Source organism: Pan troglodytes, chromosome 1 (assembly GCF_028858775.2).
Source record: "Pan troglodytes isolate AG18354 chromosome 1, NHGRI_mPanTro3-v2.0_pri, whole genome shotgun sequence".
In the NCBI taxonomy this organism is placed as follows: Eukaryota; Metazoa; Chordata; class Mammalia; order Primates; family Hominidae; genus Pan; species Pan troglodytes.
Genome location: NC_072398.2, coordinates 133,328,868 through 133,354,455, shown reverse-complemented (window position 1 = coordinate 133,354,455; position 25,588 = coordinate 133,328,868). Strand labels below are relative to the sequence as shown.

General features: G+C 34.0%; 1 protein-coding gene across 8 annotated transcripts in view; it reads right to left on the bottom strand.

Moving 5' to 3' along the window:
• DPYD (dihydropyrimidine dehydrogenase) overlaps positions 1-25,588 on the bottom strand; it is an 841,255-nt gene that overhangs the window by 745,378 nt on the left and 70,289 nt on the right. For 7 of the 8 annotated variants that reach the window (XR_001707891.3, XR_001707895.3, XR_010153075.1 and 4 more), the window contains exon 3: positions 3,023-3,105. The exons of the other annotated variant lie outside the window; for it this stretch is intronic. Coding sequence is in view for 4 of the 7 variants with exons in the window: in XM_513583.8 (XP_513583.3) it covers positions 3,023-3,105 (83 nt within the window). In the remaining 3 variants the exon portion in view is untranslated. The remainder of the gene's footprint in view (positions 1-3,022; positions 3,106-25,588) is intronic. 8 annotated transcript variants of the gene reach the window in all.

The window sequence follows — 25,588 nt, the reverse complement described above, 5'->3', positions numbered from 1 at the left end:
TTATTTAGCTAGCATATTCCAGAGAAGATTGCAACCCCTCGTCCTTTTTACACACCAGGGCTACAGGCTCAGGGCATCCTCAAGACTGGGATCAGGAGGAAGCATGGGAGGGATCTAAAGTGATTTGTAAACTCGGATACTGACAAGAAACCAGATTCAAGACTGCACAGCAAAGACTGGCCAGAAAGAGAGACTGGATGAGGTGGCTAAGAATCCTCTCTTTTCTGTTCTAAGCTCATAGAAATAGTAAAACCTAAATAAATAAGGAGGTGCCCAAGATGGTGAAAGGCCCCCCAACACTGCAGCCACAATAGGACAATCTTCAGATGTGGGTCCAACTCTGTTCCAGTTACTCCTGGCTAGACACACTCAGGACAAGAACACCACTGTGGGGACCTGGAGCCACTTAGGGGCTGCTAAAGAGACCAAGCTAATAAGAAAAAGGGATGCTCCATGTTCTCACCCATAGGTGGGAATTGAACAATGAGAACACTTGAACACAGGAAGGGGAACATCACACACCGGGGCCTGTCGTGGGGTGGGGGGAGGGGGGAGGGATAGCATTAGGAGATATACCTAATGTAAATGACGAGTTAATGGGTGCAGCACACCAACATGGCGCATGTATACATATGTAACTAACCTGCACATGTACCCTAGAACTTAAAGTATAATAAAAAAAAAAAGAAAGAAAAACGGATGGTCTCATAGCCAAGCTATGCCAGGCCAATGGACTAATAGAGAAGCTACCATGAAATATTCTGGGCCAGGGAAAAGACTGAAATACTCAGTCTCTGGGTCTTCACCTCAAGCATATTCTGAACACATTTTAAAAAGCACCTGACCCACCATATACTAAATTGTTGTATGCTATTAATTACTAAATTATTCCACTGTGTTTAATGAATCCAGACATTACCAATAATGTGTGTCTGTGTGTGTGTGTGTGTGTGTGTGTAAGTAAAATGTATAACTTAAGCAAACAAGTACATTTCATGCCATAAAATTAAATTCTCATTTAAATTATCCAGACTACTGCCTTGTCTCATAGAATGGGTGGTTGGCAAGTTATTCCAGGCAGGTAATACTTGTTTTTATCATCAGTTCATCTCTAGTGTTTTAAAAAACAGGACATCCTGGTATGTTCTAAAATGTTATGTATAACGAAATTTGGCAGAATTTAATAATCTCTTCATATGAAGTTAATTCTTATAATTCAATTTGTTTTTTTCTTGAGGACAAATTTCCTACACTGATTACATATCCTTTCCTTGTTCCTTGTATTTTCCTCATTCACATCATTTTTCATTCACATTGCCTCTTTTCAGTTCTTTCTGTCTTTTGGTCTTCAGTTCTTTTATTCAAAGCATAAGAGTTGGCACCCTCTTTGTCTTCCTGTTTGTCTATGTATTTACTTCAAAATAAATAGATATAAAAATACAGAGAATAACTGCAGTTTTCCAAGTAAATATTGGCATGCATGTTTACTGTATTTAAACTTATCATAATAAGCATTTACAAAAAATGTTAAATTTATAGCAGTGGTAATTTTAGGATAAACCACTATGTTTGGTGAAAATTTGAAATTCATTCATAATTTCTGCATTAGCTTTTTCCAAAACAAATATTTTACACCTTATTTTTAATTTGCTAAAATTTTCAATAACTTAAACTTTCTGAGAATATCTGATTGCATTTTATATAGATACAAATTATTGTGTACTCAGTTTTATTTTTCCCTCTTTTTTTTATTAGTAAAGACATTAACAATAAAATAGGCTCACTTGCTCCAGCTGGTAATTTCTCGTACTAGTAATATATTATTCCTCTTTTTGTGACATCATAATCATCTATACAGAAGTACCATGTATCTTTGTGTAGAAGCTACTGTTTCCATTAAATTTAATTACCTCCCCCTGTGGTTTTAAATAGAAGTGGCTTCAAAATGAGGGCAGCTTCTATTAAATTTAATTACTTTCTCCTGCTGCTTGCATGGTAAAAGGAAGGTTACTAAATGAGAGCAGCTTCTAAACTAAAGTATATGGTAACTGTGTGCTAGCAATAACAAAATTGTATCTAAACTACCTTTCTAGGAAGCTCTTAGGTTTATCCTTTCTCTCATTTTAATCTCTTTAGCCTTAACATCCTTGAAAAATGAGCATTAAGATAGAAGAAGGCGTATTTTAAAAACATATTTTAATTTTATAGGCTAAATAAATATAAATACACTTTCTTTACAAAGATATTGGAAATTATGCTACTCAAATATTCAAGCTCAGAACTTTTAAGACTACTAACATTTGTTGTTTTCTCACTCTATGGATGATGAGTTTTATTTCCCACACATTTTCAATGTCTAATAAAAAGCCTTTCTTGATTCTGATCAAATAGATTTGAAAAATGCTTCACTAAAAGTTATTTAAAAGGCATCAAATTTGGGGCAATTTCATATAAATATTCAGAATTACTGATGTTAAGAAATGAAAAAAGAAAAAAAGTCAGCCTCATTATAGACCACTATAGTTGAAAGGAAGTTAATTATATGCTTTGTAATAGTGTAAAAATGTAAATCACTAAAAATACTATAATATAATATAATCCTATAAAATGTTATAGAAGATGAAAATGTAAGTACCTCTCTTTAAATTAAATATTAATTAGGAGGAAATACTACTCAATTAAAGCACCATTGTACAATGTTTATTTCTTTATATACAGGCAGAATTTAGATGAACAATATTTTCATTCAATCACACAGTTTAGTATAAATATAAAACAAGACACCCCTTAAGCATTTTAAGTAACAAATTAAACATTTACATTTTTTACTGTGCACTGAGGCTTAACATTTATGCAGCTTCAAAACCAAAGTACAGCCTCAAGGGAAGTCTCTCCACTGACAAATTAATACCTTAGAGAACAGAGCTGAATGGTGGCAATGAACTCATTTGTTCCCCAAATAATGAAGAATGACTTTTTCTTTACCACATCTGTGACTGTTGCTATGGTGACCCAGACTTACCTCATTGCTTCTCGGAGAGCTCCTCGCTCACCAAGAGTCGTGTGCTTGATGTCATCAAAATTATTCTCCAGCATCTCACAATTCTGCAACATATTTAAAAATTGCATTAATTCTCTAAGATCCTGAGAAAAATTGTATCTATGCAGTTATGCAAAAATGTAATTGATTATATTGATCATGGACTCATGAAAAATATGCATACCACTTTAATTGGGTAGCATTCATTAAAATTGACAGTTAAATCCAACAGTAACAAAATAAAAACATTTTATGATACAGCTGTCACAGAAGTCTCATTATCAATTTTTCAAAGTGGAGTTTCGTTACCAATTTTTCAAAGTGGATAAACAGAAGAAATGAATTTATAAAAGTAGGAAAACTTCTTAAGTTTGGAGGAATAAAAATTAGTTCTCTAAAATAATCTTAAGTATAGAAAATCCAATTTAAACACAAAAGAGAAAACCATTAAGTTTTTAATCACCATAAACAGTATACAATAAATACCAAGTTCTAAATAAGCTAGCATTGACTAAGATGAAGGGATAGAGCACAGATATAATAATAAAAGTTTCAAAATTTTTGAATCAAAATTTTATAATCAGATCTTTAAATAACAATTTTATGTGTAATATTTACAACTGCACATATATATTTATATACTTGAAACTAAAGTTAAAATCTTAAAATTAGGTGAAAAGTAGATTAGATCAGGTTCTTAGAAGAATTTTAAGATTGAGTAAATATGACATAAGCAGTTTAAATTTCATAAGTGTTTCTACTTTTTGGTAAAATAGCAATACTAGACTGAATTTTCTAAAAGTACTTTAAAAAATTTTTACTACAATTCTAAATATAATTATGTGTACTTAAAACTCACTTAATTTGAGAGAACCCGAATAGGTTTTGAGGGCATAAATTGTAGAAATTTTCAATTTATATATATATATATATATATATATATGAATCTTTTGGCACCCTAGATTTCTTATGGAATTTACTAGTATTTAGGTGATAAAATAACTAGATTTAGTGTATTACTTATTTTTACAGAAAGAAAAACTAAATGACAAAATTTTAGTATTAATATGTTCTTTCTATTCTTGAATAAGTATCCTGAATTTTACAAAATTACAGAAATTATATTAATAATGTCCAATGTATAAGAATGAATTGATTTGAAATATATTGGTATATAAACTACTATTTTTAACCTTGATATTTTTTAAAACTAAGTCAAATTAAGGCAAAGATCCTTTTAACAAACACACACAGTTATATGTTGTTATAATTAAAATCTTTGAAATTACCAAAATGAATCTACAATAATTAAAATTATATATTTTTCAAAAAGTCCTTTTTGGGTATATACATTAAAAGTATCCTCTTCTGTCTTGTCTTCCCACATTTTTAGAAGTGTCTTTCAATGAAGAGAACTGCTTAGCTGAGATCGAATTTGTTAGTTTTCTAATTTAAGTAGAGTGTCTTTGTGTCCTGTTTAAGAAATTTAAAAACTTTCTCAAAGTTATAAATGTTGTTGATTGAGACCATTAAGAAAAAATACACATAATTTTTTGTTTGTTTCTTTTTGGCCCTGAAATTCCTCATCAGCTTCCTCCTCTTTGCCAATCCTACTGCAATCTTTTTTTTTTATTTCTTTTGTTTTTTAATTATACTTTAAGTTCTAGGGTACAGGAACGTGCAGTTTTGTTACATAGGTATATATGTGCCATGTTGGCTTGCTGCACCCGTCAACTCGTCATTTACATTAGGTATTTCTCCTAATGCTATCCCTCCCTCAGCCCCCCACCCCCAGACAGGCTCCAGTGTGGGATGTTCCCCACCCTGTGTCCATGTGTTCTCATTGGTCAATTCCCACCTATGAGTGAGAACATGCTGTGTTTGGTTTTCTCTCCTTGTGATAGTTTGCTGAGAATGATGGTTTCCAGCTTTATCCATGTCCCTGCAAAGGACATGAATTCATCCTTTTTTATGGCTGCAAAGTATTCCATGGTGTATATGGGCCACATTTTCTTAATCCATTTTATCATTGATGGACATTTGGGCTGGTTCCAAGTCTTTGCCATTGTGAATAGTGCCTCAATAAACATATGTGTGTATCCTACTGCAATTTTTAACTTTACTTGGGCCTCCGCCACTGTAGAGGAACAAGTTCATAAAAGAATTAAAGAAATAACAAAATTATTGGACATAAATTTTTTAAGGTCCATTCCTAGCATAAACAGCAGGGTTGGTAGATTACTTGACTATCTAGTTTTTCTAGCCACAGAGACAGGAGATAAACACATTCTTGGATTAAAATAAGAGACAGAAGCCTGGGCACAGTGGCTCATGCCTGTAATCCCAGCACTTTGGGAGGCCAAGGTGGGCGGATCATGAGGTCAAGAGATGGAGACCATCCTGGCCAACATGGTGAACTCTGTCTCTACTAAAAATACAAAAATTAGCTGGGCATGGTGGGCGCACCTGTAATCCCAGCTACTCAGGAGGCTGAGGCAGGAGAATTCCTTGAACCTGGGAGATGGAGGCTGCAGTGAGCTGAGTTCACGCCACGGCACTCCAGCCGGGGACAGAGTGAGACTCCATCTCAAAAAAAAAAAAAAAAGAGAGAGAGAGAGAAAGTGGACACGTGGACACTGAGAGACTGTAGTAGCCACACTGAGTAGCCACACTGAGCGCTCAGTGATGCCAGGAATTGAAGACAGCCAAATTTCTGATTTAGCTGAAATACCGTGTTTCAGAGTACCTTCACTATAATGAGTAGAAGCGGCAACCTTAATAATAATTTTATCAGGAAGTGGTTAAAATGGCATATTCTGCCTTGATGTGGAATGGGAAACCCAAAATGAGTATTAGGCTAACTAACAGAAGAACGAATGCTCCATGTTTTACACTTTGTGTCTGCATGAAGTTTATTATACCCAACAGAACAATAAAGGAAATAAGTAAGCACTGTAGCATTTAAACAGTTAACTATTACCTTGACTAAAAATACTTCTGTATACAGAAATTGAAATCAAATCTATTTTTTATGCTTCAAGAACCATATGTAGAAGCACTAAGTAACAGACACATGATTTGAATTATATTTCAGACAATATTAGGCTCTTGCCATATAGAATAAGTATTTCAAGCAACTAACATCTTTATCTGCTCAAACTTCTCATAAATAAAAGTAAGCATCAAATATCCACTGAGTAAAGGGCAAACAGATTCACTGTCACGTTTACCACCAATAACACTTCTCTAACATTAGAGACAACTGCAGGTAAAATTGAGCCAGCGGCCTCCAATCAAAATCTGTTCTCAGCCCAGTTTATATGAACATGGATCTGAGAAAAACTGTAAATTATTTGTAATCAACAAGTTATTCATTCTTGGGGATTCTGTAAGTTAGTATAGGACTGTCCCAGAATACGATTTCAGTGATAAGTATCACATAGGGGACTTACTTTACAGGATAGGAAAGTTCATAAAAATTCAAAAAAAATTATCCATGGTAGTGGCTTGTGATTTCCACCCTCCAAGTGCCTCCTAATTTCCTTTGACCAATATAATGGCATGAGAAACCTACAACCATCACAGCAGAAGAAAGGAAAAGGTAACAGATAAAAAGAGAAAAGGGGACAGAGAGAATGAATGAACAAACTACTCCTGAGAACAGCAAGCAGAAGAACAAAAATAATCAGTGATTAGTAATAAAATACTGGAATAAAAAGCAGGCCTGCTAGCCTAGACAATGTGGAGCAAGAAAGTGGGAATACACAGGAAAAATGGAAGGTCACAAAGGTACTAAATTTAATGCCGACCAGACATGCCATGTAATATAACAGGCACAGGTTAGCTCTAATTAATTGGTAGAAAACTGAAAATTCGGAAAAATTTGTATCAGCAACCATGGTACACATTATAGCTTTAATATATAATGTAGTGTGTGTGTGTGTGTGTGTGTGTGTGTGTGTGTGTATTAATTATAGTAAACCAGTTAACATTGAGTAGTGACTCTGGGTTAGGTACTTTTTCTAGGAAGTCTAACCATTTAATCTGCATGACAACCATATGTATTCCTATTTTACAAATGAGGAAACAACCACAGGGGAGATTAAGATAAAGCTTGCCCAGGGTTATACAGCTAGCAAGGGATAAAGCAGGGATTTGAACCCAAGCAGTCTAGCCTCAGAGCCAGACTCAAACTCCTCTCGAGTCCGCTTCTAAAGAGTAAACTGCATAAGTGAATATAATAAAGTTCTGAATAGGCCTTCCTCTAGGTGTCATCAAATTTAAATACTGAGCTGGATGGAAAATAGTTTACTAGCAGAGTCAAATGTAGCAGAAGCTCTTGCAGGATTCTGTCTTACATCTGTCTGGAAGTGCTATACTTTATAATGTAGAAAAATATGGAATGCAATATACACATTTAGGCCAAATTAATACCCATAAATATTTTGCATGCAACAGTCTTTATTTGGGTCTGTGACACCACCGTGACAAATATAATGAGCAATTAAATTCCCAAGTGTTCAGATTTTGGCAGCAATTAAAGTAGAAACTGGAAACTAAGCATCAAAAAGAACTGGTTTTGGTGGCCTCCTGCCAAATGAATCCCCATGGGTTGAGGGAAGGTCTAGAGTTTCAACTGTGATAGATTTCATAGTGTTTTATATCTCATCTGTGTTAAGGATTCTATAAAAGTATAATGAAACAAGTAGAACACCAACAGTCACATGAAAGAAAATAATATACAAGGAGATTTCAGAACGCTGAGGATTTTAAATAAAATTCACTGAGTTATCTTTGCTCAAATTATACCAAAAAAATCACAAAATTCAACCAAACATCTACTGATTCTGGATGGAGGTGGAAAGAGGCAAAGAAAAAAAAAAAAAAGAACAGCTAGCAAATTACATTATTAAATAAAACAAATCACTGATAATTCCACAGGACTTTATTTCCATGGGACTGAAGTTTTATGTTATAATTATGATAACTAAAACTAAATCAGATCTAAAATTTATATACAAACCTAAATTGAATAAATTAGGAAACCAATTGTAATAAATGAAAAGTCACAAAGAGTTAATGGCATAGCTATTGGAGTTTAAGTCTCAGAATTACTAAGTAACAAAGGCTCGAGTTAATGAATTAAATTTCAGTGCAGAAAAAAAAATCTTGAAAATCTATTACATGTCAGGGATAATACTATGCACAGGGATATGAAGGTAAATAAGACAAGACTTCAACTTGCTCACATGTAGTAAGAATACAGAGGAGAGAAAGGAAATAATTCTCTTGGAACAAGAGATGACTATGAGTTTGTTACTTCCAAATCTGTCTTTGAAATGATTTACAATTTTCCAGATTAAGAGAAAAAAAGGGAGAAGGCTAAGGTAATAAAATTGGCTCTAGCCTCAGACCTTACCATTACTGTCTACAGGCTAAGTCCTTAGGCAAGTTAATTAACTCAGTTTCCTCATCGTGAAATATACTTACCTTCTAGAGCTATCAACAAGATTAAATGAGGTAATATATGTAAATCCATTAGTACATTCAGCAAGGACGTTTTCAATAAAGGTGGAAAAAGAGGAAAGAATAAACAGAAGAACAGTATCCATGAACCCCAACTCAATCCTAATGGATCAGATTTTATATGGTGAAATAGAAAAAAACGTGCATTTTTCATGTTTACCAGGTGATTTTTATGAATAATAAAGTAAAAGAAAGTCTTTATGGATTTTTTTAAACTTTTTGGTCATAAGACTCCTATGAGAGTATAATGAAAACCATGATCCTTTTCCTTAAAAAATTACATTTTCACAAAAGTACATATGCACAAGTACACAATATGCTATGCTATATACAATTTCAGTGGGCCAATACAGCTCCTGAAGCCCATCTATGGCCCAACGTCTAGGTGCACCAAATTTTAGTATCAGGGAGGATGATTTCACAATGGACCTAGACAGCTTAGAAACGGAAGTTACAAATATAATCAGTAGTCCAAGAACCTTGTGAAACAAGGGGTCCAAAAGTTGGCAAATTTCTATTGCTGTTTGACAATAAAGCATCTTAAGTTCAAACATCAAATTTCTAATTTAAAAAAAAGACACAAAAGTCAATCCTGTTGCCAAGCTAGAAATGAAAACCAGTCATTCATTCATTCATTCAATATTTATTTAGAACATAATGGGTGCTAGATAGTATGCTAATCATTGAGACACCAAGGTTTAAAACCTTTTTTTTAACTCCTTATTTTGAAAAAAAAAAAAGCCAATTCAATAGGGTAACTGCTATAAGGTAAATATGCCTCACATCCATTGCCATGTGTTAGTGATATATCAGCAATAATTACAAATCTCAGCTGGTTGAAAACCTGCAGGATACTAAATTTTGAAGGAACCTCAGAGAATTATCACAAGGGAAACCACCACTCTTATGAAGGCAATGATAAATTTCATATTTTAAAATATGAGGAATATTTAAATAAAATGGCACACTCCAACATGTACTGCTACAATTCTAAGGCAGTTCAATGTTGGTTACTACAAAGCTTTTCTTTAGGACATAAAGTAAATTGGGAAAAGGTAATATAAGTACATGCATTTCTCATGTAGTTAGAATTTCCTAAGGTCTAGGTTCCTCTAAAAAAAAAAAAAAAATGAGTCAATTAGGTGAACTTACTCTTTCTGGAAAATGTTGTATCTTAATTTTTGCACTCAACAAGAAGTCTCAAAACTAGCCCTGCTGAAGTTCTTTATAAGTACAAGTAAGAAATAATTACTATATTCATATTTTTTTAATTCTAGATGAACATTCTACTATCAATATATGATTTCCAGTTCTAATCAAGAGATTCATATTTCAATAGATAATTGCTTTTCCCTTTGGTGTGTCTTAACTAGTCTAATCCTTTCAGGGAACATTAAGAGGTAATCATATTTAGCTAATGTCATTTCACTAATTGTGGCCAGCTTACAATCAGGCCCTGTCTAGGAGAATCTTATATGAGTCACAGTGAAATACAATATAATGCAGTAGGAGAGGTAGGAGCTATGCAGAGAGAAAATTTGTTTTTGAGTTTCATCTCTACAACTAAACAGCTTATGTGTTCTTACAAAAATGCTTAACATCTCAATCTGCAAATAGTCCTTCATAAAATGAAGGTATCAATGAAGATGATGAAAGTAATATTACCCACTCAAAGTGTTATTGTAAAGATTAAAGTAAATAAAAACATGTATGTGAAAATATATACATTGTTCAAACATTATTACATATTTTTAAAAGATAGACTGAATCTCATTTCTGCCTTCATAGTCTGAAAGTATGTTAATTTTATTTGAAATATTTTAAGATTTCATCTCTCATACACAGTAAGAATTAAGTAATATTTTAGTACTTTTTTGAGATAAATTAAAAGTTTAGCTACAGTATCCTACCTGCTGATAATTCATTCCTATACCTATGAGAGGTCAACAAAATTCAGGATAAAGTATTTGCTTTTTAATCATAATTTCATATTTAAAATTATAATGCATTTGTTTGCATAATGTATGGTTATATTTTGATTGAGTCTCATATGGTTTACATGATAATCAAACGAAACACAGTATCATTATTTCAATATATATTGTGGAGTTCTATGTCCCATGTACTGCCAACCACAAACTATTATACAAATATTGATATTTACTATTTTGGAAGCCATTATAATTTACTTACTCACTTAATCTTGACAAGAGGGAAGGCTCTCCAAGAGCAATTTAAAAATGAAAATCTACTATTTCAACCAGGGAAGCCTGCTCACCTTTAAGCTCTGAACAATCTGACCCATCTCCACTAAATTAATTACCACCACAGGGAAACCACAGCTACACAACTGCTCTCTAGGATATTATCCCTATAAGGATAAAAAATTTGATGTAATCTAGAGGCTTTAAACTTAAAACAATCCCTTGTCCTTGATGGAGTTTTTGCTGAAGCATCTGGCAATCCCTGCTAGACTAAGTGGTGTCTAAGCAAATGAGGAAAACTTTGGTATCAGGGATGGGGTGCGGGTGGCAAAGTCAAATAAATCCACTGTTACTACTTGAGCATCAGTGGTGTTCCTCTGTCTCAATTTTGGATGGTTAAGTTTTTCATCTATGTTTATAGGACTATCACTCACTTAAGAATGTTAAATGTCTCATTTACTCAATCCAGTGAGTTTGTTCATGCATTTATTAGTAACACAGAAAACACGTTATTCTTAGTATTTGGAAATCAAGTTTTAATGTACGCTTAATCTAGTTAAAATATAGAAAAGTCTATTTAGATGGTATGGCTGTGTAATGCAATGCATGATGTACTGTAATAACACCACCCAGTGTGTGTAAGATGTAAAGTTAGACACCAGGTAAACTCACAGATGTAAACAGTCTTTTCTCTAGAACATACTTAGAAGGATCACTTATTTTAAAAATACATTGTTTAAAAAACAATTAACATATGAATATGTATTACCTTAAGCTACCTCAATTCTCTGTTTGGAAAAAAAACCTTGAGATCACAATGGAGTGGGTCAGTTCAAACAGAAACAAGGAATTTACTAGATTAGGGCTCTAAAAATTAACAATCTTTGGTGTATCACGAATTTTAAATGTACATTACAAAGAAAAATATGCAAGCCAATTTAACATAAGTCTCAATAAATAGTGCCTAAATTGATAAACTGATTTTTGTTTACAAAGAAAAAATATGCCTAAGATTTCCATATACTGTACACAGTTATGGAATGGTTGGTACTAGATAGATATCAAATAAAAAACCTAAAATAGTATTCATGATCATTTATCTTTAAAAGCACATGTGTGCATTTTAATACATGAGGAAAGATTAATAGAACCATTTAAGTTTTTGTGTTAAGTTAAAATTCAGAGAAGCAATCATTTTTAAGTCACAAAAGATAAAGCCTTCTAATATCCTTCTGGTTTTGGAGGAATAAAGGCTTTTACTTGACAGTTACTTACATGAATTTGTATCAAAAAGAGAATTTGGCAGAGACTTCTAAATTCATAACAATTGTCTATTAGTCTGTTTTTAATAATTTTTCTTTGGCATGTAATCCTCTTTAATTAGATTCCACTCTCTGTTGTTTCAAGACTCCATAAACGGGTGTCTTATGTACCAGCTGCTAAAGCAGGAGTTACTGTCTAAATGATATTCACAATGAGTATTTAGAAGGTTTACAATTATACCCTTGCTAATAAATTGTGCTATTTTCCCCAACAATTTTAAGTGCTAATCTTCAGAAGGCATTTTAAAATTAGCTAAAATTCTGTCAAGAGATTTACAAAAATTGTTAGCATGAAGATAATTATGTCACAGTCCTTGGACTCCATCTCTGATTGTGTGCATAAATCAGAAAATGTCAGCTGTGTTTTCCCTTAATAATTATCCTTGCAGCAATATATTATAGTCTAAACTCCTATTATAATTTCTGTTTCTGGTTTCTAAAACACCAGACAGTTATTTCAAAAGTTTGGAACCGAATAAATAATTCATATTTCCCAGAATAATAAGTGATTATCAATTCTAAAATTGTAAGTATTAGCAATAAATAGATCAATATGGAAAAGATAAACTCTGTTTTCATAAACTCTCCATCCTAAAAAACCAAATGCTTGAATGTGATAATGACTTTTTAAAAATATTAATTAGGTAAAAATCTAACATAGCAGATAGTAGGCAAATAGAAGCAGGGATCTGAATAGAATTCTAAGGCACCCACTATTTTTTATTTCAACAGCACAGACACTTGAAACACAGGTGTCTGAAATACATATCAAGTTGCTTATCATCTGATACTATCCAATTTTCTATATTTCTTATTAAGTATATAAAATTTTGACCCTCATTTTAGAAGATACAAAATAAAAAAGAATTGTTTGACTTTCACCCAAATATCAAAAATTATAAGTATGCTTTTATTTTCTCTGGTTAAACAGATTAGACCAGAAATATAATTTTTATGTAAGCTCAGTAATCATGTTAAAAACAAGTCTCAGACAGCAGTCTTTATAATAAATTAGCTAAGCATTTTGTTTAGTATGTTTCTAATACTATCAAGCATTTCAGAATTCACAAAGATAAAAAAATCCAGTTCTCTAAATACTTTAATGCTGTAGCATATCAAACTCAGGTTTATTATATAAACCATATAAATCCAGATATAATAGTAACGGTATGTGGCTCAGAGTTGTGGGTATTCAAAGACAAATGAAAAACAGAATATATTTTCCTAGAACATTAGGTTCACAGAAACTATTTTGGAAAAAGGTTTTAAAATTTTGCTCATCAACTGTAATCAACAGAGTCAGATTTTTCAAGTTACTCAATATTGTGTTCTTTCCAATTGTGTGTTTCCTCGGAGTAGAAACAGTCATGTAACTCAAAAATAAAAGAACTTGAGTATTACTACTAACGTTAACATAAACTTTTCAATCACATCAAATGAACAGGGCCAATGCTAGAACAACAGGGACTATAGGAACTAGAATCCGTGATTTCCGCAGATCCTCATGAATCAATTTTCTGAAAAATAAGTTTATAGCCTTAAATCAGACTTCCTTACACCTTGGTTAAACCAACCAGCAAACAAAACTTTCTCCTACAAAATACATCCACTTCTTTCCAAAACCACTTCCTTTAAAAAATGTTTTAGTAACAAACATACTATTAACCTTCCTTCCTTTCACAGTATACTCCGCAATATATAAAGCATGTTGAAAATTACGCATATTGTAAATGGTTTAATTTTTTAACTTCAAATCTTAATATATTCAATTACAAAAGTAATAAATGCCCTTTTATAAGAACTGAATACAAAGTTATGTAACAATAATTTTCTGTCTCCAACCTAACATCTAATTCTACTCCAGTGAGCTAGATTACTACCTTTCTATAGTTTTCCATGCTCACACAACACGTTTTATGTTGCAGTTTTTTGTGTGGGGTATGTGTGTGTACTTCTTGTTTCTCAGTGGGGTCTACTTACTTAAAAACATCAGTCAGCAATTCTGTGTGTGTGTGTGTGTGTGTGTGTGTGTGTGTGTGTGTACCACAAATAGGTGGATCTACCACCAGGTCAATAAATATGACTATAAAATTCCAAAAACTTCTCAATATTACATATTTTACTTAACAATTTTCTTAATGATAGAAACATAGTTTTATTTCCCTAGAATTTTGCTGTTATGAATAATGCTATAATATATCCTTGTACATGTGTGATGGTGACTTCTCTTACTAGGGGATAAATTATGGTGAAAATGACAGGATCTTTTTTTAACCATTTTGATATACATTACTAGACAATTCACCACAAGTTTGTAGTAATTCACAATCCACTAGCAATGTATGAAAGTGCTTAGTTGCCTGAAACTTTGCCAGTGCTAGACATTATTAATCCCCTACATATGCCAGTTGGAGACTGAAAAGCATTTTATAATTCCCTGGATACTAATGAGGTGGAGCATCTTTTCATGTGTTTATCGGCTATTTACATTTTATTTTTAGATATTGCCTATTCATATCCTTTGCCATTTTTGTCATTTATGTCATAAATATATTCTCAATAATTTTCCCTTCACTTGTGTAGAGTAACTTTGGCCACACAATAGTTTGTTGTTTCTCTTTAAAGGATATTAAGAATAACCAAAAAATGACATAATGTTTGAGATAAAGCTATAGTGGATTTTTAGAGGAAAATGTATAGCATCAAAATATAAATCAGGAGACAACAATAAAGTATTGAAAATTATAAAGTGTTTTTTTAAATGCACGACAAAAAAACCCCAGAACACCCTCTCCCTTAATCAATGAAATAGGAGTAATTTTTTAAGCCCAGTGCTGTAATATTTTGGTTGAATCTGCTTTGGGCCAAAGTGAAGCATCCAAGCGGAAAATGGGGTTGTTATTCATCTAAGTCTAAACCATAAAATGTAATACATAGAAATAATTTCTGAATAACTGGTTGAAGACGGAGGTTAACCAGATACTGTATTTTTCTGGGATTAAAGGATGAATATCAACAATATTCCTTATTCTTTGCCACATTCACCATTTCATCCCATTATTTTTTATGATGTCTTCATTTCCCAAATATTTAAAGTTAAAATATGTGAAGAAAACATCAGTAGGGTAAGTTTTTTGTCTTATTTCTTTTTAATTATTAAAAAATATGACATTAATTGGAAAAATGAATGGAGTTATGTGCACAAATGATGTGAAATCCATGAAAGGCAGAAGCATAAGGGGATTTCACTGCATCTAGGCCTGGCCACTTTCCAAATTCAAGGAACAACAGCCTCACTCTCAAATTATACTTTGTCTCCAAGAGTTTATTTTTTCTCAATAGGTTTATTTCAGTGATAAAACAGTTGAATTATATACATATGAAGTTTCCAAAATTATAACTTTTAGTCCATTTTAATCAAATGGGCATGAATGTGGATAGTTTGCTCTTCTGACCTTCACTGGAAGAAAGTGTAGGTGTAAGAATTTTTCTCCATGAAGAAAAAATGATGCTGTATCAGAGGTTAAAAACTACAAGTAAAACAACTTAAGTTAATTGTTCACCCTAACACAGACATTTGCACATTTGGCCCATTAAAGTATTCTTACAACTTTGGGCATGATTCATTTTTTTAAAAATGTAAAGAAACAGTATATTTATGGTACATGACCAAAATGCTGCAATGAAAATGAAATTTGAAAATTGAATGAAGAGAGTTGATTATGTAGATTGCAAGGCTCAGATAATTTACATGTGATGAAAATTACAGTATCAGTTTTAAAATTAATGGCATTATCACTCATCATTATTCCCTGAACTGATCCTTTTATGAGATTATCACAGAGACAAGAGAAGATTGACCAAAAGATTAGTGACCCTTTCATCTCATCATAATCCACAAGTGGCTTAACTTGTCATCAAAAAATATACTTATCAAAATTTCTATCAACACAGCCTGGAAATATTGCACTGTACTGCTTCTTTGACTTAATTCTGAGTATCTCTTACTAGTGATTATGTTGATATATTTTACAAGCAGTGAAAAAGGAAACTGATGGCATCTCTCCCCACATGACTGTATGCAATCTTCAATGCTATGACAGCTCAAGAATGATAATCGCCTCATTGCTGAAATGAATATCTGACATAAGTATTTAATTTAAACCAGTTTCCTGAACCTGACAGGATCATAGAAACAGTATCCCACCAATTTACCTAAAGGGAGTAGCAGGGGAAAAAAAAATGTTTGTTCCCAGATATGGAAAATTCATATATCATTTTAATGTCAAAATGAGCAAATCTTATAGGAATCTAACATACTTAACATTATGCTTATTTTTTATTTGTTTTTATTATTAATTTTATTAAAATAGAATGCAATCTCTAGGAGACAAGAAATTTTCCTGTATTTCATTCACTACTGTATCTGAAGGGCTTAAACAGAGTCTGACCCATTCTAGAAGTTCAAGGAATAAATAAAAAATATATTATATGTAGAATAAAAAATTTGCATTATTATTAAAATTAAATAAAGACTTCATAGATATTGCCTTTTGTGGGCTAAGGGCCTGGATCTTCTCTAGTAGTCAGAGGCTTCTTTTTTTACTATTAGTGGAATTTCACTGGAAAATTTGATATGTAGTCCCTTGTTGATAAAATTCTTAAAAACTGACTTGCTACACAGGGAAAGATGTTAAGCATATTTTAATTTTATTTTTAATCAACTTTGGCGATATATAAAGTAACATTTTTATTAAACATATTAAATAATTCAACTTGAACTGAATAGCTATATTGTTATCCTTGTTAGAATAATTAAATATTGGCTACAATCATCAATAGAATAACAAGTATAATAAAATTAAATTGTCAATGCATATGTTAATTGCAGAGAGGAAAATATTCTTCTAGAGCTTAATTTTCAAATGGTCTTTCAAAGGAAGATCATACTAGGTGGCATTCAAGTTGATTTCCTCTCTCACTAATATACATTTATTTCTATCAGAAGACATTTTAATACAATTGAGTAATCCAAATATTTCAATGCTTTCTACAATTCATACAGGAACTTATGTTGCATAATGATTCTACTAAATGCAACTATTAATACATTTTACTCTTCTACTGATTTCATTAATTATTATAACTAACATCACGATTATTATTTTAAACAGCTTAAATGTTGACTAGTTCTACAAAGTTATCAGCCCTCTATTCACTGACACATTGCTGAAATCATTAAACTGGAAGGGGCTTTAAGAATGCAATAAACGTTTGTTAAGGTGAATTGACACTAGTGCCTATTTATAAAGTTATGAAGAGAAAATCTATATTGTTTAAAAGATCTCTAAAAAACAAAATTCATAACCTCTCAAGGATTTAAAATCTTCATCTTAGTACATTTTTTAGTTCTCATCTAAAGCACTTATACTTCCCATCCTCTTGTTCTGCACTTGGTGGAGATGTTCAATAAATATTTGTTAAATCCCATCTTCTTGTTCTGTACCCACTGGAGATGGAAAACAGCTAGTCTTCTTTCTCTTATAAGAACCCTTCATCCTTAAAGACTGTTATTAACTCCCCACTCTTCTAGTCTCAAGCCTGAACAATCCAATCTTTTAGCCTTCCTTCATCATTCTGACTTCTCTTAAGTCTCAATTTATACAGACGCCTATCTCAGAAAACCTACTCAGGGTCTCAATTTCCCTTCTTATTAATTGAGCTTAAAATTGGAAAAGTTACCCAATGCATTTAACCAATTTTTACCATAATCAACAAAATATTGCTTTACAGCTTCTCACTATAGCAATAACTCACCCCTACACCTATCTATATGTTCTTCTGAATATAAATAACACTTCAACTCACTAGAACATTCAGATTTAGTAGAAGAGCCTATTTTACCTCATAGCAAATAATATGTTTCTCTTCAGTATAGGCAACAGGATTTTATCTTAATTTCCCTTAGCATAATCTGATTGTCTGGCCCAAAGCCATCATCTATGGAGCCTTCTGAACAATCCCCAGTGGACATTACAATATTGACTGTGTGAGAAATTTTATTTTCCTAGACAAGTTAGAAATGTGAACTTGGTTTTCTTTAACACTTATTTATAGCATTCAATCAGACTGACCTTGTTTGATGGAATACCTAAAGGATAGTCATGTTTCTTTCCATAAGAAGTCAAATGTTCATTAATTTAGTAAGCAATACTCTAAACACTCCATAATTATTTTCATATTTACAGCATTTGTATGAATTTGATCTGTATGAATTTCCTAGAAAAAAATTTACAATACTTTTAGAGTTTATTCTAAATATTTATTCTAAATATTCTAGGCATCTGCCCTCATAAGCTTACATTTTAATGAATAGGGGAGAGATGATACAAATATATACTTAAAATATCTTTTTAAAATATGAAAAATATACATACTTCAAATGTTTACATTTAACACTATGTGATAACCTCAGATACTATCAGAGTTTATGAGATAGTGTTAAACACTACAGGGAAAGAAAGGAGAATAAAGTAATAGGGAAATAAAGATCTATTACAAACAGAATGGTCAGGGAAGACATTTTCAAGATCTTAACAAAGGGAAAGGAACTGCAAAGACCCTAAAAGAGAGTCAGTATGCCTAAAATATGATAATAAGGTACATAATGGTAGAAGGAAAAATAGGAGACAGGTTTCAGAATACAGAGAATCTTGCCAAACCATGGTGATACTGCAATATAATAAAAAATACATATTTTGGTTTTCATCCCTGTTTTCTGGCACACAGCTCCTATAAGCTTTGTAATCTCAGAAGTCGTAAGTGTCTTTTTGTAGGCTGATGAGATGACTGATGCCTGGAGGCTCCTGTACAGCTTCAGAATGGGGGCTGGTTGCCAGTCAATCAACCGTGTGATTACAGAGTTGGAACTTTTAGCCCCATCCCCTATCCTAGGAGAAGGGAGAGGGGCTGAAGTTTGAGTTAAAAATGACCAATAATTTGATCAATCATGCCTACATAATGTAACCCTTATAAAAACAAAAGAAAGGGGCTCACAGAGCTTTGGGTCAGTGAACATGTGGAGGTGCTGGTGATAACAGCGGTGGTCTATCTGGAGTGGCTGCTGTGAAGACACCAGCTGCAGCTGGGGAGGTATGGCTGGAGGAAGCATGGCCAGCGCTACACCCTCCACAGGGCCAGCAGGAGCCGGGGGTGGGAGCCCCACACCCTTCTGAGTTGGCAGGGTGGGAGCCTTGCCCTCTTGGGTGCGGCTGCAGCCACCCAGCTGTGGCTCCAGACCTGGGCAACCCTGCCTTCTCAGGGGCCTGGGAAACCCCCCACTGCCCCTGCAGTCTCAGAAGTGCCTGCTCCCACTACCTGGTCTCTCCCCACCCAGGCACCTGCTCTGATTTTGGAGCAAAGTTGTGCCTGAGCCCAGGTGCTGTCGCAACCTGGCTGGGTGTGCACACATTTGCAGCAGTGCTGACAGGCCAGCTGTCTCTCACCTTGTGCCCCTCTGGACTTTGGGTACTGATGAACAACAGTGGAAAGCAGGGGGTGCTGAGGGGTGCTCAGCATGGGCCTGCAGGCACTCTTGGCACAAATAGCCTGGGCACTGTAGATTACCTGATCAATGGCAGCAATACGCAGACAGCCTCAAGCATGGAAAGGGGCGGGTCCCCAGTGAAGCCCCACCTTCAAGCCAGCGACTTCCTGAAGCATGAGGGCTGGACTGTCAGTTCCAGGTGGAGTCCCTGGAGTTAGAACTTACAGTGCTTTTTCCGGACCTGCCCACAGCCACCTATAGACCAATCAGCACACACTTACTCCCTTCTGAAGCCCATACAAACTCTGGACTCAGCCAGACTCAGAGACATCAGGACAACCAGCTGTGGAAAGGAGCTACCCAATTTGGGTCTTCACCACTAGTTGGGATGACCTGCCTACAGAAAGAAGCTACCCACTCCAGGTCTCCTTTCTGCTGAGAGCTGGACACTCATTAGGACGACCTGCCTGTGGAAAGCAGCTAACCACTATGGGTCTCTCGAGTACTGTTCTGTCACACAGTGAAGCTCCTTTCTACCTTGCTCTCCCTCCAGTAGCCTGCGTACCTCATTCTTCCTGGACATGGGACAAGAACTCAGGACCCACCAAATGGTGGGAATGAAAGAGCAGTAACAAAAATAGGGCTGAAACAGAATCCTCCTACTGCTCGCCAGGTTGTGGGAGACATGAAGGAGAGGAGAGCTGTGGCCCTTCAGGGAGGCCAGACCTAGGGGTTACCTGATCCAGGGCTGTCACATCCTCTTTGGGGCTCTGTGGCTCCTGACGTCTCCAAGCTTCCGGGCACCATCACATTCCCCTCATCCACGTGTGGGTGCATACAGCAGATGCCGCGTGTGGTACATCTGATCCAGCTGCAGCCTCACATGGAGCTGGGACCTGTACCAGTGCCTGGAGCTGCCCACCCTGCTGCAGCAGCAAGCATCCCTGGCTGTGTGCAATGGGTGGACCCCACACTCACTCACTCGCACACCTCTTGCCACTCTGCAACTGGCTTGCCCTTGGCAGGTATGGGATCCAGACTGGTGGTGCAAGCCGAGAACAGCCTGCTGGGCCGAGTGGGCAGAATGAGCCCAGGTGGCATGGGCAATACTCAGGCAGAAGGCGTTGTTGAACACAGAGTTTTCCGGCTGGTGAAGTGACACCTCAAGCATCACGTGACACTGGGATGGTGGCACAACCAAGACAGGACATGGAAGCTCCGTGTCTTTTTTCCCCATACCTTCCTCTATGCATCTCCTCCAATTGGTTGTTCCTATGTTGCATTCCTTTATTTTAAAAAAACTGGGAATCTAATAAATAAACTGTTTTCCTGAGTTCTCTGAGCCATTCTAGCAAATGATTGAACCTAAGGAGGGTGCTGTTGCAACATCTGATTTATAGATAGTTGTTCAGAGACACAAGAGACAGCCTGGACTTGTGTTTGGCATCTGACTCGGGGGAAGTCTTGTGGGACTGAGCCCATAACCCCCAGGATGTGATGCTAAATCCAGGTAGATAGTGTCAGAATTAAGTTGCAGAACACCTAGTTGGTGTCCTCAGAGAACTGGAGAATTACTTGGGGTGGGAAAACCCCACACATCTGGTATTAGAAGTGAAGTACTGAGATTGGTATGAATATAAAGAAGAAACAATATTTGTTTATTTTGTTCAACAATGATAATGTTTGCATTTATTCAAATTACAATATGAAGTCTTTACAGGGAAATAGTTATGTAGCATCATTGTCTTAAAATCATAGGAAAACAATCACATCATACTTTCTATTTTTTAATGACTATTATTTGTTCACCTATTTTTAACTTCTCAAAATATACAACTAATAAAACATTAGTTCATCGTATGCTTTCATAACAGAAATATTCAGTAAGAAGTACAGATTTTCAAAAAAACAGCACTTTTCAGTTGTGAAATTCAAAACCATAAAGTGGAGGGAGGGATGGCTGCCCCAGGTATCATTTTTAGCTATTCACCTTCAAATCCCACTTACACTTTGGAATTTTTACCTAAGAATCAGTCATTTATTTCCAACGGATTGCCATGAATTTAGAACTGGACTATGTGAATTTAGAACTGGACTATGTGAATTTAGAACTGGACTATGTGAATTTAGAACTGGACATGGAGTTTTATATTTTTCCTCAAAATAACTGTCTTTCTTCCCAGGAACCACAAAATACATTTGGAATACAGTGACTGCTAAAGAATAAGAATATAATCTCTACAAAAACACGTCAAATAATTACTCAAACAAAAACTCTCTCCATTTACATAATTTCTTAAATAGAAGGAATATGTAATATACAAACTGAAAATAAATGAAAAATAAAAGTGTTACAAACTTAAGCAAATGGTATTATGTCTTCAACATACCTATGAAGCTTAATAAAAATATTTAAAATCATTCTTTGAAAAAGGATTCCTAGTGCCAAAAAATAAAAAGTAGAACAGATTTCAAACACAGGCATATTCTAACAAAATAACAGAAGGTATTGTCAGGCAGGGAATAAAGGCATGCTAAATTTATCTGCTTAAATGAAGGGACTCAATGGAGCCTGACTCTATTTATTGACTCTGATACTTATTGACAATTATAAAAAACAATTCAATTATGTTTAAAATTTAATATTAAGTACTTACAGAATTAAAATATAGTGTATGACATTAATCAGGAGAAAAACGTAAAATTTCAGCAAAAACAACAAAAGAAAGAAATACTATATACATGGTAGGGGTGGGCTGCAAGCTAATACAGCATTTGAATGCAAGTCCAAATATGTAAATTAAAAATAAGGTTAAACTTTTCTATTAAAGGAAAAGATTCTCAGAATCAAAAATAACCAAATAAAGCTTACTCTGTCATACACAAGCTATATCTCTATATCAAATGCCAGAATTTAAAAATAAAAGGATGGGCTATGTGAATGCAAAGCACACGATTGTTTTATATTCATAAATGGTGAAACCCACAAAGAACATACAATAATAGGAAACTAAGGTGAAAATATAGCATTTAAAATATTAAAATATTCAATGTCAATGAAAATTGTTATACCCCTCTAACGAACAAGAGAAAATATCACTTCTTTTTTTTTGAGACGGAGTCTCGCTCTATCACCCAGGCTGGAGTGCAGTGGCGTGATCTTGGCTCACTGCAAGCTCCGCCTCCCGGGTTCATGCCATTCTCCTGCCTCAGCCTCCCTAGTACCTCCGACTATAGGCGCCTGCCACCACGGCCGGCTAACTTTTTGTATTTTTAGTAGAGACGGGGTTTCACTGTGTTAGCCAGGCTGGTCTCAATCTCCTGACCTCGTGATCCACCCACCTCGGCTTCCAAAAGTGCTGGGATTGCAGGCTGCACAAATACCACTTCTATTTAAAAACATTTAAGAGACTTTTAGTGACTATTTTCCAAAAATGTCATATTGAGTGAAGAGAAGTAAATTCAGTTCATCTTTTAAGAGGATGTGAAAGTGTTACTTTAGAGTATTCAGGAAGTTGGACTGTGAAATGCAATTATATTTTATGTTATTAGGGCAACAGATGTATTAGTTTTCTTTTATGTGTATCTAGCATGAAAATATCAAGCACAATTATTATATACAATAATGCTTAATTTGATATGAATCAGTGCTATTGCATCACACTTATAAAGGAAAGACTATGTTGTATAATTAAGTATAAGCAGAATCTCCCTCTGCATGGCACCATTAACCAGCATCTTGAGTATTACACTTGTTTTAGAGAAGCTCAAATAAAGAACAAAGGTTTTCAGAGGAAAACAATGAAGAAAGGTTTTGGGATTTTTTTCTGTGTATTATAAGGAGATTAGGAGTCATGTCTCCAAACATTTGAAATTGGATCAATTTAAGCTTGTCTGAGTTGTAAGTAATGACTGAAATCTAAATATTAGAAAGAAAATCTGTATATATCCTAAGGAAATACTCTTAAATACGTGAAATGATAGTGATTACAATTACACCAATTGAGGCATTGGTTATGATAGCAAAAAACAAAACAAACAAAAAAAGCCCTGTAAAAAATTTAATGATTAGCTCTAGAACATTAGATAACCAAATTACCATATTATTGTGATACTGAAGTCACTTAAATAATGTGTAGTATAATACAAGATTATGCAAAACATTTGCATATTATTTTAAATGAACAAAGTTACAAACTAGGAATATACACTACAATCTCATTTTGAAATAAAAATATAGACATATAGAATAAGATTAAATGAACACACTTCAAAATGTTATTGACTTATTTCTAGGTGGTAGGATTTCAAGTGATTGTATTTGCTTTTGTTCTATGTATATGTATTTCCTGAATTCTGTACACTAAAAATCCTTTAGTAGTTAACTCTTACTGAGTTCTTACTCTATATATGGCATTGTTCTAAGCAAGTGCTTTATATGTCTTAATTTGTAAACACTTCAACAGCCCTGTAAAAGACCCATTTCTACATTCATTTTTTTTTTTTTTCGCCAGCAGAGAAAACGGAAGCCCGGAGCTTAAATGACTTGCCTAGGTTTCCTGAGTAGAAACTGACAGAGCCTAGATGTGAACCTTAGAAGTTTGGCACCAGAACCAGCACACTCCAAGCACTCCACAAACAAGAACTGTATTATCTTTCATAATTTTCAAAGAACCTTAATAATAATGATAAAAATAAAGGAAGATATTTGATTAATTTTAAGTTTGCCACACTTGCCATTCATCACAAAGATCAGTTCTATCTTTATTTCTACAAATTTACAAATTTTATTTCTACAAAATTACAGGAAACAATACTGGCCAATATTCCTCAGCAGCGTTTGAATAGAGCTTTTCCTAAAGACATGAGTGTCTTCTAAACTTTTAATTTTGTGACTTTAACAAAAACAAAATATCACATGTTGTTGTTGTCCTCAGGAGCACTAAGAAATTTCCTGCCTGAGAAGTAAATGACTGAGGGGAAAAAATTATAGACCATTATGGCATGCTAATAATCCAAATTAGATAAACAAACACAAGCAATGGAAAGGAAGAAAGAGCAAATGCATTCAGCAGAGAATGGTGATAAAAAATAATGGACAGCTCATTCTCCACAGCTAAAATTGCACAAGCTGAGCTGTCTAAGGGAAATGAGTCATCTGTTTCTCAAGTTATAAGGGAATCTTACAGAATATTTTGAGTTTGAATAGCTAACACCGCAGGCAATTGAAATAGGTCTCCAAATATCTGATTAAAGTCATGCATGATTACAGCTGGTATAGAATATTTTTGTACCTTTCTTGCAAATGGTAAAATGTAGATTAAATCTCTAATTTTCTCTGTTACTTAACTTCTAAAGTAGGTATTAATTAGAGAAATAAATTAAGATATGCTTAACTAAATTCTTAGATATGAAAATGAAGTATAAAACTTTTTATTAGTACATTATTCACTTTTACAATGCTTCTTAATGAACTATTTGGTCCTTTGATTCAACAGTCCCTTTATTTCATATGAATTCTTTAAAACAAATGGATTTTCTGGAGTAGAATCTGGTTTGAAATATCTAAAATATCAGCCTCAGAATGCCAGAGTGACTGAATAGAAGGAAAAATGAGAAGAAGAAGAATATAAAGGGTGCTGTGCAATCATGACAGATAAAAACACAGGAGGTCACAGTAAAAATAAAACTACCAATAGTGTCATCTATAGAATTCGGTCACCTATTTTTTCCAACTTAATTTGATCGAGCAAATTGCCTACAAAAAACCATCCAGCAAGGTGATTTTTGTATTTCATTGCTTATAACTATAACTCCACCATCTGTTCTATCAATGATATATTAAAAATCAAATCAATGGTGATTTTTAAAACACATGTCCTTTTTAAGAATATGATATATTATCTCCCATGATTCCTTACCAATTTGCTACTTCACAGAAAAAAATGAA